At 43.6% G+C, this 14767-nt stretch overlaps 1 protein-coding gene across 37 annotated transcripts in view; it reads right to left on the bottom strand.

The window, feature by feature from the left end:
• The window catches only part of MAPK8IP3 (mitogen-activated protein kinase 8 interacting protein 3), a 70780-nt gene that overhangs the window by 29082 nt on the left and 26931 nt on the right, over positions 1-14767 (bottom strand). For 23 of the 37 annotated variants that reach the window (XM_027791887.2, XM_055804061.1, XM_055804072.1 and 20 more), the window contains 4 exons: positions 13649-13793; positions 8152-8398; positions 5417-5519; positions 3235-3353 (listed from right to left, as the gene is read on the bottom strand). In XM_027791887.2, coding sequence (XP_027647688.2) covers positions 3235-3353; positions 5417-5519; positions 8152-8398; positions 13649-13793 — 614 coding nt within the window. The other 14 variants (XM_055804071.1, XM_055804076.1, XM_027791890.2 and 11 more) reach the window with 4 other exon arrangements.

Genomic DNA, 14767 nt, shown 5'->3' with positions numbered 1-14767 from the left:
ATTTTCTTTTTATTTAGTTGTGTACCACTAAATGCAAAACAGCTAGTTCCTACTACCTTCTCATACCCCCTCCCATGTGATTTTAGCAACTAGATCTTCTGATAACATGTGCTCTTCAGTGATAATACAGCTTGCAAAAATCAGTTAGTTGCATATAACCCCCCCCCCCCCCCCCCCTTTTTTTTTTCATTGCAGTTCTGGGACTCTGATAATCCCATTTCAACTTCTGTATAAAAAACTACGCATAAACTTACCGCTAATACGACTGAATTTCTGTCTTCATCACAGAACCCCTGTTATTTGAAGGGAGGTTTTAAACTCCACAGCAAACACAGTGGGCACCCTAAAACTGAAAGGAAGGACCTGCCGATAGCGCACAACCAAACTGCTAGTGCTCCTTTGCATCCAGAAACTCTTGGAATAGGGAAGAACAGGAAGGGGGAGATAGGAGATGGGGGAGCCAACCCAGGATTGGGAGGGCAGAACCTGCAATTAACAAGTGAACATGCAGGAGAACAGCCAACTAGTGCTCCTAAAGCTGTATTGAGAGAAAGGGAATTTGGTCTACAATTACCACTAGTAAATAACTGTTTAACTTCCACATTTTTCTCTGGAATACTTCCTATAGAAACATGTATGTAAAGCAGCATTAGAGCTGGGATGGGGGGGGGCAGGGCAGGACACAACCCACATATTTATTATTTGGTATTGAAAAATAGCAGTGAAGAGTGCCAATTTTGTACCAAGAGATGCTGGCCACTTAGCAGATATCCAGAAGGAATGAGTAAGATTTTCCATTCAAGAAACAGACTTGCCTGCCAGCTACTGTTCAAGGGTAATTTCTGTAAGATCCTTCTATTTTAAAGTCCTCTTTAATGAGATTTCTCTTTCTTTAAGAAACAGACCAAAAAGAGAGAATGCTCTTTGAAGATTGATTGCCAAGTTTTGAAAGAGACTAGAAGTATTCAAATTTCACTTAGGTAAAACTTCACCTAATTAATTCTTTTGATTTACAGTGAGAAGCGAGCTCCAAATACAACCCAGATAGAGCACTCTTTCAGCTTGTGGCTCTTGTTTCTTACATCACACCCATAAAGCACAATTTCCTCTGTGGCTCTTCAGACTCAAAAGGTATAGCAGGAAGACAGAACAATTTATCTAACAAAAAAGGCAAGATTTTGAAAATTTTGAATCATGTTGACCTATTTGTCAGTACTAAGACCTAGTCTTTTGCTTCCACCTTTACCAGACTTTCTCAGTGCTTTCTATAATGCAAAGCCGAGGCTGGGGGGGGGGAGGGGGGGGGGCGGGGAGGGAAGTACAAATCTCATTTCTTGGTTAGAGATGTGACCTCTAAGATCTCTCTGCCCTCCTCCCTTCGTACAATCCTGCCAACATGTGCGTTCATTTTAAATAACACTTTTATATGGACAGTCAGTAGCCAGGACTCAACGAAAGGACTGATTAGATTAATGTTTCAGAACTATCCGATTTCATCCCAGCCTATCTCCCAGGTTTGAAAAGGAACCAGGAGAAGCCCTCGTATTCTGCTAGCCCACTGTGCCATCGCCTGCAAGACTTTTGCTGCTCTGCTCAAACCAGAAAGTTATCCCAGCACAGAAACATACTCTTCATAAGCCACACTTACATGGGCACTGTTCAGCAGAGCCTCTGGACGCGGTTATTACAAATCTTAACTGCCAAACAACGGATGATTCACAGCCCAAAATCAATCCCTGGTCTTTGGGCAGCCTTACGTACTGGAGGAGGTGAAGCACCTCTGACTTAACTGAAGCTGTGGTGATCAGCCTTGCAAGGTTTGGGCAACTAAAATCTTTGGCCTTTTGAAAACAACAGTCTGCATTTCTCACGGATCACTGGGTCAAGGCTACAGGGTAATAATCCAAAGGTCTCCAGAAGGCAGGCTTCCAGAAGTGGGAAACAAGTTGTCCAAAGCAGTTCATACACCAAGCAAATCACTTTTCTGAATACTAACTCTTAGAAGCCGACAATCCCTGATGCCCCAGCCATTTTGGGGAGAGAAGGAAAGCAGCAGTTGGCACAGGGATTCGTGGAAGACAGCCATATACCATACGCTCTCCTGGATAAGGAAGTACCTGAGGACCAAGATGAAATGGCTAATGGCAAGACTGTCAGTGTTTTTAATGCTTTGACTCTGCTAGGAAGAGAGCTCCCAATAACACACGGGGGCTGGCTGACCAAAATTCATTTCACAGCACATAGACGAAGCTTTAACCATCACATGCAGTTCCTACTGTCATCTTCACTTTAAGCAGGCATTCCCAGCCCTTCTGCAATGACTGTTAACATCCAGGTGATTCTCAAACCTGGAAATCTTGCTTCCCCTTCTAAATTCTTAATTTTTTAAGCACCGCACATTGGGTCCAACTGCAGGCAGAGAAAGCCTGTGCATTCATCCTGAATCTTCTGTAGACTTCTTTCTTCCAGCAATCTCAAGTTGGAGGTGAAACAATAAATGTTTTAACACTTCTGGCAATGGTCATCAATCCATGCATGAGAGCTCTCTTGCACATTGCTGGGCTAGCACCATGCTTCCAAAAAAAACCCAAAACTATCCGTATCAAAAAGGTATTGCAAGCATTCTGATGACAGTCTGGATCTTGTTCTTACATTCCAGTCACACTAAAAAGAACGGCAAGGAAGGGCTCAGACCACCACCTGAGGCAAAGCTACATCTCTGACTGCTTCAAAGTCCTAGTCAGAAATATGGAATATAACCAGACTTTAGGTATTACAAGCTCCTTCTAAATCAGCCTGAGTAGTTAGTTACTACATCTCTTAGCCTGACTATAAAAGGGTAAAAACTGGAATACAGACCATAATATTTCCATGTCATTTAAACTTCGAAAACTTAACAAACAAAAGGAGTTACTTTCTTGCAAATTTCAAGTGAACTCTATTCCAAGTAAAATTACAGGGGAGCCAGCGTTGGATAGGAAGCTGAATTTTGTCTTCAAACCATGTGGGAGAATCCTATAGAAAAATAACACGCACATAAAGACAACCCAAACACAAGTTACCCATCACTGTACTGCAGCTATATATTTCAGTCACGTAATGTCTCAATTTCTAAATATCCAAGTTTCGGGGAGAGGGCGGGAGAAGAGAGAGACACAATTTAAGTGCTCCTAGAAGCTTAATATCATTGTCATTGTACCAAAGAATACAGAATGGTTCTAAATAAGTTTTTACCTAGCAGATCTGCTCCTTCATCAACATCTCCGATAACCTCAGAACCTGCTGTGGAAAGTTCATGATACAGAGAGTCTGTGTTGATGCCAAATGCTTTGTTCACAATCCCCTGTGTTGGGCTGTTGTTGGAAGAAAAAAAAAAAAAAAAAAAAAAAAAAAGACTCTTGTTACTTGGCAACATCATTTAAGCTAGAACATTTCTCTCCAAAATACCGAGCATCCCAGACCACTGCGATCAAAACCCTGAGAGCACATACCATCTGTTCACCGCTAACCTCTGGGATTGTCGTTGCCTACTCTAGAAAATGGTCTTAGATGTGGGTATAAACACTTTCTAAGTGTCCTGCCTTGTATGAGGGGAATCAGCCAGCATGAAGAGCTGTGCAATTTTCCCAGCAATCTAACAGGAAGGTCAGTACTAACTCAAGTTGTGTGGCTTTGTTCTCAGATAAATCAAGTCTCAGTTATAAACCCTAGAGGTTACAAATGGGGTGCGGTAGCTGTCTCTGATATTGTAGAGAAAAGGGAAAAAAAATGGTGGGTGTGTTTCAGTTACAGAAAAATTACAGTACCCAGACACCTGACAGCACTGAGGATTACAAATAGGTGCCGGGACTGCACCAGAACTAATCAGCTCACACAGTGTAACGGACAGCACAAGGGACAAGTGACTTGGCATCTGACCTAAAGACCTAATTCAGCTTGAACCTGCCTCTTCAGCATGCAGCTTTCAGAAGCTGTACCTAACTCAAAAGCATTCTGCTTTTAAAGCAGCAACCATCCTGTTCAGCAGCTCGAGTTAGCTTGCATCTCCTGTAGCTTCCGGTCTCACGACCTGGATCTGAGATCGTTGCCTGACGAGCTCCCAATGCAGCAGCCCTCTCCATCCTCTTCTTTTCCTTGGGTTTGACCAATTTTTGATCTGACCTCACAAGTCACTTTTGTATTCCCCACACAGAGCTGTTTCGGCTATCTAGATTCCTCCTCTACCTGACCCTAAAAATTGTCCATGCATCCTACATACTCCGAGGGGAGCTTAACTGTACGTGGTTTCACAGCTGAGAAATGCATCTGTTATGGCTGCTCATAACCTCGATGAGGGTGCTCAACGGGGCAAACCCACTACAGATTTGGACTGTGAGAAAATCTTGCCTTAACTTTGTTAGGGTACTATCTTTTGCAACCCTGTAAGAGCTAGGGGGTTATTTTTGCTGGTATAGTGCCAAATTACCCACTGGAAGAGGGTAAAAGTTACCGAACCCTGTAAAATTAACCACCCAAGCTCAGTAAAAATGAATCCAGGTACTAATACTTCCAGACTAACACATGCCTCACAGCAACATGGTGCCAAAATCAATAGCCTTTAGGGATCCTCTTATTTAGAACAAAACAGGTGATGGATAGGAACCAGAGCAGCAGAATAGTTCAGTAAAAGTCTGCCAATTTAGAGAACTCTGTTGAGGTTCTGAGTGCATCAATGGGTCAAAACTGCCCTGACCAACCTCACCTGGGACCCGCACCCACCCACTGGTCCAAGGGCTCCCTTAACCTCTGGCCTGCACCTTCAGTCCTTCTCTGAGCTACACTATAGGTGTACCTGTCTTCAGCCCTCTATCCTGCTGCTCCTGGGTAGCACCAGGACCTAACTCATCCCCTCGCCTTGTGTGGGGCTGCTGGTGGAGCTCATTATCAGTGCCGTGCCCTCTCTGCTTGGAACCTGCAAGACTGGGATTGCTGGGGTTACTCCTGCTTGTCTGCCCTCATGGAGCAGCCCTGCTTCTGCTCTTCAAATACTTGAAAAAAGTAAAACTGGAAAAAGCCTGAGGTTTTAAACCTGAATCCAGAACTGATCTATTAGACAAATGCATCTTTTCTCTCTTCCCGATAGCTTAAGCACATGTCCTCTTTGCCTGTCTTAAACCTTTTGTTGCTCCATCTCTATCCTCCCTGATCAAGCAAGGCAGACAAGCCCAGCCCTGGGTCAGCTGGCCAGCCACTGCTGCAGATTACCAGCCTTCTCTGGGGAGCTAAAAAGAAGGTCAGGACCCCTCATGCTCACACTATGCAGAACCTATGGACTTTCTCAAACAGCTGCATCTTGAACTCAGTGCGAGCCACAGCACCCACTGCTCACTCATAAAACCAAGCGAAAGAGCACACAGTGGAAAGGCACAATCAGTACCTGTTACCAGTGCGTTCCAGGCGGGGGTCTTGACACATGTCCAGCTCTGGAGTAGAGTCTATGATGTCCTGAACATCGGACCACTCATCACTGCTGCCCATTCCTAGGTAAGACAATACATGTGATCTACAGGATCAGGACTTTCAGAGGATTGTGTTCCTTGAAGGGATTTTTGTGGCTTTTGAATACTGAGGTTTCAAAACTTCATGGTATCATGTTCAAAGTCTTAAAATAGGAACAGAAAGTGGCTGATCATCAAGAGTCACAAATGCACCACTGCTGGGAAGGTGTCCTCACAACTCCAGAGCAGGGAGACTGTAAGCATCCCCTCCCCTCTCCCACACCAGAGTGTCACCAAAGTCATTGGCCTGAATCCTCATTAAAATGTGATAACCAGAAACAACACGTCATTCATTAAAATAAACTCCACATAAACTTTTTATCTGTCAGCACAAACTCTTCAATCACCATGCAGCTTTAGCTGAGATCTAAGACAACACAGTGGGTTTCTGTATAGCTCCACAGAGACTGCTGTAGTTACGAATTGGCACTATTCAGTTTTAACAGAAATAAGTTTTCAGTACAAATTCTCAAGTCTACATTAGTTTAGATAACCACTACAGTGAAATTTCACCTAAAAACTGATACATAAAATCTGCTCTGGTTTCTGTATAATCCACAGCCTGAAGCCAGCTGTTCAAAAGCTCAGATTTGCACCTATTCTATCAACAAGCAATATGAACACAATGTCTGTTCACACAAGAAATTCTTGAAGGATTAAAGACCTCATTTGTAAACTACATTAATCCCTCAACGATGTTAGATGCGAAATTTTTGACCTTTCCAAACAGCCTCAGTAGCCAAACATACAAAGCTCATGACAATTTGAGTGTTGATTTTATTCTTTTAGGCTGGCATTGTGCACCAGCTGGCAACAAATGCCAAGTCTGAAGACAAAGCGTAATGTGTATCTGTTGCCAAAGTAGGCATCCATACACCAGTGGTTCTCAAGCTCACACAAGCAGAGGCTTCCTTTTCTTCATTCTTTCAAGTTGGGAAGCTTTTCTGCAAATACCTTCAAGTACCTTTTTTTTGGTAGTTCAGCTCTAAGGCATGCACATCACTGACAGATCCTTTAATTATAGATGCATAAAATACCTAAGTAAAATTCAAGTATCCATGTTGCTCCTCAGCATGGAGACCTTATTTTGCATTACATGCAACAAACAGCTGAAAGGTTCGATGTGCAAAGCACACAGGAAAGATCTATCTGCCTCGAGCAGATTCTACAATATTGTACTTCCAACCAAGAAAAAAGAAGCTTTCACATGCACGACTTCCTAGTTGCACACAGATAGAAGAGGGCAGACTTTGACCCAAGAAAGCTACAGATGATAAACAAGCTTGTAAAGCAGCAACTGTAAAAATAAGGAAAAGTCTTTATAGGGCATTCAAACTGCTGACATCTGTGCCCAATTTCTGATACCAATGCTAACTTGCCTTGGCCAGGATCATCAAACAGATCAGAGTTTTAACATTTGACTATGCAGAAGCAGCACATTTTATGGAGAACTACACTGCTTCTGGCAGACTGACATCCGTGACCCCAGGACCCCCTCAGCTGCTAACATAAATAGAGAATGGGACTCAGTCCCAACAATTCTCATTCAAATGCTGCCATAGAAGATGTAACACGTTGTATTATAGTCTTAATTTGTTAGGAACCCACTTGTGAATGTTAGCAGCAGGATTCCCTCTACATTACTTAGGGAAAAAAAAATCATAATCTGGTTCAGGTGCTAACCTCAGAGACTAAGCTCATCCCTGTGCTCCTGCACGGATTTTCCTTATGATCTTCAGCTAGTTTTACAGTCCTTTTGTCAACAGACCACTTCTCATTTCTGAAGGCTGCTGCAAGTCTAAACACAACACAGGCTGGAAGTCACTCAGACACTGCACTGGCACTGCTATATTAAAAAGCACAGAAAGGGGCTTTTATCATGTTATTACATCATTTTCTTTATTTACACAGCCTGGTGCTAAAGGCTTAGGCGATGGCTTGCCTGAAAAGAATTAATGAATTCAAACTACTAAAGGACTGTGGGAAGTGGAAAGAAAAAAAAAATCTAACTTCCAAAGACTTGGGAGGTTTCTTATATGAGAAATGGACTAAAAGAAAACACCTTATTTAGCTGAGAAAAACAGCTGGATATAATTGCTCTTTCTAAACACATCAGGGCATGGGATAAACACACAGAAGGGAAAACTATTACTTAACCTGACAAATCTGGCATATCCACAACTGGATATAAAACACTTACAAATAAATCCAGAGAGAAAACTAAATGGGAGCTTTTAACTATCATATATTGATGAGGTCTAGAAACAGCTTTCCAAAAGTTCAGTTAGACTAAGATGGGACCTGAACATTCATGAAAGATATTCTATGATGTCGATGAATGCCACTGCAAGGGACTGAACTCAGTAGCCTTCTCCCACCCTTCATACTGGTGAAACTATTCATATTCCTGCTTTTTTTTTATTTGCTACCCAGAAAACTGCTAACATCCAATTAGCCGTCTCGTTCACGTATCTTTCTAAGTAAGGCTTCCTCAAATCCGATACTTATCAAGCTGATTACCCCTCAGTCTCCCAGCCTCTTTCTGTAAGGGGAACACAAGCACTGGCAAGTCCATTATTTTAATGACCAGGTACCCAAGCTCCAGTTTCCATACCTATGCTAACATTCCTCATCTCCTGCGTGACCTGGACTTCCATGTTCCGGCTGTTCCGCTTTTCTCGTGCTCTCTTATTGCTCTTGGTCGTGCCATTGTATTCACTGATGGGCTGGATACTCTCATTCAAGGGTGTGACGGCAGCAGAGGGCACAGATGACGTGGGAGTGTTGGACTTGGTTCCAGTCGTGCTCGGTGTGGCAGCTGCTGAGGACTGCCCAGATTCAGACATTTCATCTTGGGGGCACTACAGCAATTCCAGGGTGAGGGAAGAACAAAAAGGGAAAAGCACAGCTATACATTTCAATTAATTTCCCATTTGTTGGTGTATGGCTGCCTTAAAGCATTATGGAGAATGAGCCTTGCTCGCTGTACCTGCTACGTGTCCAGCACTTGCTGGTGACACTAGGCACCGCAACCACAATGAAGCAGTGAGTTCTCGTGCTGAACTCAGCAAGCAAATCCCACCTGTGAAAGGACCGATATCCTTCCTCTTTCACTAGTAAACACTGTTCTTCACAAGTCACATCAGTATGTGAGCCCGTCATCAGGCACCCCAGGAAAGGTGGCCTTATCATAAGCAAAAAGCACCTGCAGCTCACACTGACTACGGTGGAAGCTGAAGGGCTTTGGCACTTGCAGGAAGCCAGGCCAGCATTTCCCAAGCCTAGAAAGCAACATGGATATTGCTTGGGAGGATCTGAAGTGGCCTCTTAGAGGTCTTGGATGGTGTCATTCCTATAAGCCATTAACACAACCCGGACGAGAGAACAGCAAAGTGGTGTTGACACTAAACTGCAGAAGCAAAGCGGATACCAAGCTGGGATGGTCTCACTTTGCCAGCGCAGGAGACCTACATCCCCATACCACCATATGCAGAAGCTAGCCAGGCACGTGTCCAGGTTGACAACACAGTAGAAACAGGCGTGGTCTCCCCACTTCCAAATAACAGGACGACAAGACCCAAGAATTCAAAAATCATAAGCTGACAGATTAACATAGGAGATGGATTCCCAGTGTGAAATGCACACAAATGGCTCTCAGTTTTACAGACATTACAGCCCCATTTCTTGTAGTATCACCTCTTGAAAAACATGAGGCTTTCAAGGCTCTGTCAGGATTTTATACTGTGACCCTTGTTTGTCAATTAAAGCAGCAATGTTTCACCGTCGGCCAATTAACGTCTTGACCAATGCGGTGATCACTCCCAGACCCAAATGAGATCTCCCCATTCTTCATGGCAGCTCCCTCTAATTACTGCCTGCAGGGAGATGACAAAATTAACATTGATAGTTATATGTGATAATGAGTTGCAATTGGGTGCAGTGACATTCAGCATCTGCACATCTAGACCCAGGTTTAATCTTTACTATTTGCCTCTCCCCTCCTGTGCAAACACTAGAAGGATCCAATTCTGCTCAGAGGCTGCTCTGAGCCCCTCAGCCTTGGAGCTGTGATGCTGTTTCACAGCACTAATCTGGAAGTCTTGTTCTCTTGTTCTAAGAATAACTCCACAACACAAGCACACAAAAAAAAAGGATGAGAGAGAAGACTGAAAAATATGGTGACTTAACCCTTTGCAGCCATTTTTTTTAAAAATAAAAATCTGGAATTTTATTAAGATCTTCCTTTAATTAGACTGGCCTCTGTATGCTTATCTTAAAATACCCTGCTGTATATCGCACTGTGGAAGTCAAGGGTTTTTACATTGCATCTGTGCATTTATATTGGAAATTACTATTTTTTCAAACTGTGTTACCACTACATATGATACACATTTTGCATATAGTTTCTGCACTGTCAGTCCAAATGGTACCCACGTTCTCATATGGCCATTCAGATCATCTCCCTGCAAATTTGCTGATTTTAGCATCAAGACTAAGTTGGGCCTTTTCATTTAGGCTGCTACATGTGAAAAGCACACTTCCCACCTCTACTTCATATTCTTGTTTCAGGAGTTACTTTCCTAATATGTACAGAAAAAAAAAAATCAAACCAGGTTTTTAAGAACAAATATGACCCAGGAAGCCTTGTACTACTTCAATCGCAGTTTGCCTGCTCTGCTTTCTAATGTACAAAGGGACAAAGAGTATCAAGTGTAAAGTGCACCCATAAAACCTCTTTCCTCAAACAAAACTTACGGTGGATTAAAGGATTCAGAGATGTTCTTGCACCCAGTGTAAGTCTATAAGCATAACCAAAGTCCATGAGCATCTTGGCACTGTACAAGAGACATCCAGGTGGGTCCACATGTCATTCCTAATTCTTAGGAACTAGATGTCATTCAGAAACCTCGTATCACCAGGGTCTACAGGGCAATGTCTGTTTCAGAGATCTGCCCCTCATCCAGAACACACCAGTGAGTAATTACCTTGGTTTTCCACTTACTCTTTGGTTATACATCTGAGGTTTATATTTATCTAGAAAACACCAACCTAGCAGCCTGCATCGGAGAAATCCCTCCCAAATGTAAATACTACCAAGGTGCTCCTCTTCACCCTCCAGAAGCTCTATTAATCTTTGCTGGTATCTTCCTTCTATCCTGCAGAGTGCTCCGTTAATGCTAAATGTTTCACTAAGTGTACAGCTCTCCTCTACAGCGTAGGAGGCATTCGCCATAACCCATAGCTCACCCAAGGAATACTCTCCGCAACCACCACTTACCTACAGCCATACCTGTCAACCTCCTAAACATCAAATGTGTAGTAGTGACCTCCAAAATGCATTGCAAAGGCCCAACATTCATAGCAGTCATATGTCACCATGAGAAGCCACAATTGTATGGTTATAACACTGAAAGCATAGTACATAAGAACAAAAATGTTAAGGACTTTCATCTCTAAAACATTGTATAAAATAAATGTACAACTGAATGTAAAAATAAAGTAAGATAATGACAGCAACTAAAACGGAAAATAGTAATAATAAGTATACAAGGACACTTAAAAAGTAACTATAGTATGACCCCATGAAAAAGGAGAACAAGTCAGAAGCGTCAGGATATACTCGTGGGAAGGCAAGTCACACGTGCGCAGGTGATGTCAGTGTGACAGCAGAGCTGCTGAAGAAGAGGCAGGGAGTGCATGAGCAGTACTGCAGAGATTTCAGTCCTGCAAAATACTTAAGCAATAGCATTCCAGTCAGAGTGCGTGCAGGAAGTTTGCAGGAGAAAAATCTCCACTCCAAACTGCAAATCCAGTCAGTCAGTCAGTCACATCCTTTATTCATAGGCTTGCTCCATACTCTTAGGAAATCCTCTGTAACACGCTACCCCATCCAAGTTTTCCACAGCCCAAGCTCTCTAACTCCACGCTGCTGGCCAGCCTCCTTAAACCCAGCATCCCACTTCTGAGTTTCCCCAGTGAGCACCAACACAAATCCCAGCACTACCTGTCAGATACATCGCAGTAGCACACTACTACTTCTGCACAGAGCTTTCTTGTAAACTGAAATGTTTTTTTTTTCACCTGACACCATCACCACCAAATAACTAAGAGATCCAGTCAGTAACCTTCCATTACCTGAACTTGGACATCAAAGCTTCCAATTTATCTGGGTCCCTGTTGCACTCTCCTGCAATTCAGGTGCTGGGTTATCAGTGAGATCCACTCAATCTGCAATGGTACCACTTACAGAATTACTGCTTAGCAAGCCTATGGAAGGTGGATCTAATCTCAACAACCTAGCTCTTCTCTAAAAACTAACCCCTGCCGCACATGCCTGATCACTAGAGAGCATGTTCACACCATAGCGTGCAGCACTGCCTGGAGGTCCCCAGGAACAAACTGGTTCTGGAACCAGAAGCAGGTTGGTCTCTCTGCATTCTGGGTGTCACCTGCATCTTTGCATCAGTGTTGTGCTGCTATAACACTAGTCTGAAGAAACACATTCATGCTCTATCTTCATTTCCACCATCCTTAGTTAAGTTATTGCACTGTGGCATTGCTATTCCCTAATTCCAGGCAAAGCTCTCCCGAAGTTACTGTAGGACCCAAGTGGCATTCTGCAAGTTGCTATGCTCCCCAAACTTCTGTGCCTCTAACACTACAGGCAAGGGTTGGGTTCCAAGAACAGTCTTCATCCTATCCAAAAATCTTGCTTTTGGATTTCTAACTTCCATGACGGCTGAGAGCTGATGAAGCGCTAAGGTTTGTGCTATGCTAGACCTGGCTACTTAAAAAAGGTAGTGTTAAAAAAGGAAAGTTGCTACTTTGTTTTCTGCATAAATTTTTAATTTGGCTAAATACAAATGGCATCAGGGAGGCCACTCCTGAAGAGTCCCTCAGGCCGAAGTACCATTAATGTAATCTGGAGACATGCAGAATTGGTACAACAACAAATTGGGGTTTTCTTTGGCTTTTCTTCCTCTGCTTTGCCTTCGCTATCTCTATGTATTTTACAGGATTAGTGATTTATGTCTTCTCAAAAGGAGACCAGTCCCCAGATGGGACATATGAAGTACCTGTTGTTCTACAAATTCCAGGCTGAGAGAAAGTGAATTTTATGAGACATTTTTAAAGCAGACCAGAAGCTCTGTGAGATATTGGTGGATGTACTGTAAGGCATGTACATGCTGGGCAGATGCACCACTGGCTCTCAGGCCTTTCATTAGGCATTTGTGGAACATCATTCAAAAAGAGGAATTTGCTGGCATTCTGAGCACGAAGATTTTGAGCAGTCTACAGGTACAGCTCATCAGAAACATGGGCCACCATGTGTACTCTAAACTGTAAGCAATTGCAGCGAACTGTCAGCTAAGAGTGCAACACCTGGGTCTCTGGGCTCAGACCAGTCTCCGACTGGCAGAGCAAAGCACCACAAGCAGCAGGCAGAACCATGCAGCTGCTTCAGCGCAGTTGCAATGCTGTCAGGTTTTTGGCAAGCCCCCGTGCAGAAGGCAGCACATTGAAGGCGACAAGTGTATTGAAGTAGACAATGCAAGTCTAGAGCAATGACTAGATATACGAGGAAGTGAAGACCTTTAAGCACAGTGCAAGACTTGGACATCCAGAGAGGATTAGGAGCCCTTTTTACTGAAGACAGGGAGGCCAGAACAGCAATCAGTCAGAAAAGACACACACTGGAGAGCAAGTGCAACCCAATGCTTGCTCTCTTACCAAGGGGGAGAGAGGGAGACAGGTCCCACCATTTCCTCTCCCAAACAAGCTATAAAAAAAGTTTTTTAAAAAAGCTTATCTTCCCTAAATCCCTAACTGCCACCCCACACATTCCTCTCAACTTGGGGCCAGCCAAGTAAAGGAAATTATCACTGAGATAAGAAGCATGAGAAGCTGCATCAAGTCCCTCCCGCACTATATGCCAGATCTGCAGACAAATATCCTCCCACCTACAGCACAGCTACCAAGGGAGTAGACGCACAGCAGGGAAAGGCTGCAAAGGGTTATGGACACAGACTGGTCTCCATCTTAACGAAAATGTGAGATGCTATTGACAGTGGGAGAGCGGGAAACCCTTGCTCCGTGATGGTCTATAAAACCTTGTAGCTGGAGTTGGACTGCAGCTGGCCGAGGTCACTCAGGTGCCAGTGGTCCAGTGTTGGGACGATCTTGGACCCTATCTGCCCACGTACCATGCCATCCGCGAGGGGGAAGACATTCAGAGAGTTAGGACGTTCCTTCCTGCTAAACAGAGAAACAGAGAGAGGAAACCAATCTGTTAGCCATTTACAAGGTTCTTACAGAAAAGAAACAGCACGCTAGCTTACACGAAATATTAGTCACTGGAAATTGAATTACACTCCTTCCCCTCACATAGCAGCTGTATGACCTCCCAACTCCCACACTGCCATGCTGCTGTCTACCCAGACCCGTGGCATCTACTGCTAGAGCTGTATCTCTTCCCAGGGAGACTCTTTAAGAGGGAGAGGGTCAAGTGACCACAACAGGCACGACCGACTGCTCCATCAGTATGAAACATCTGGGGGAATGCAAACACGCAGGGAACCACTGGCCAATTTAAGTCAGTGTATCTTCTGAGAAACAAAGGTACTGTGGGAAAATGAGCCACAGCAAACAACTCTTACAGTAATAAAAAAAAGCTCCCACGTATTTTAGAGATGTCATCACTAGGTCAGGAAAGAGGATTTTAAGTAAGAGTCATTTACATGGCACTTCTGTACATTTCACCCCAAATCTGGTTAGTTCCAACAGCAGACAGAAATCAGAGGGTTTTAGATCACTTCCAATATCAAGCAAGAAAAAGAATACTTGTACTCTCTGATTCCCTCTCCGTGTCCACCTTACAGTGCACTCAAAATTCAGAAATTAAAGAAAGGTGTAAGTGAACGCATCATTCATACTGTCAGATGTCTGTAATTAAGTTTTCTTCATCCTCTTCTTTCTGGCGATTGCAGGTGACTAGCTAGCTGCGGGTTTGATTCTGAATATAAAAGCTGGCACAGGTTTTGAGACCAAGTTCCAGCAGGAGAAAATCTAGAGCAAGCAGTGGAGGTGGAAAAGGCTGCAGCAGCATGCTGAAACAGACAACTGGTTTCATGCCAGAGAAGCAGCCCTTCAGGGACAGAGTACACATCAAATTTAGGGGACATCCCCAGCAGCCTGCACTAGCTGGGCTTCAGTTGCCCTGCAGAGGTGAA

Source organism: Falco peregrinus, chromosome 5 (assembly GCF_023634155.1).
Source record: "Falco peregrinus isolate bFalPer1 chromosome 5, bFalPer1.pri, whole genome shotgun sequence".
Taxonomy (NCBI): Eukaryota; Metazoa; Chordata; class Aves; order Falconiformes; family Falconidae; genus Falco; species Falco peregrinus.
The sequence above is the reverse complement of the archived record's forward strand: the minus strand, read 5'-3'. Positions and strand labels throughout refer to the sequence as shown.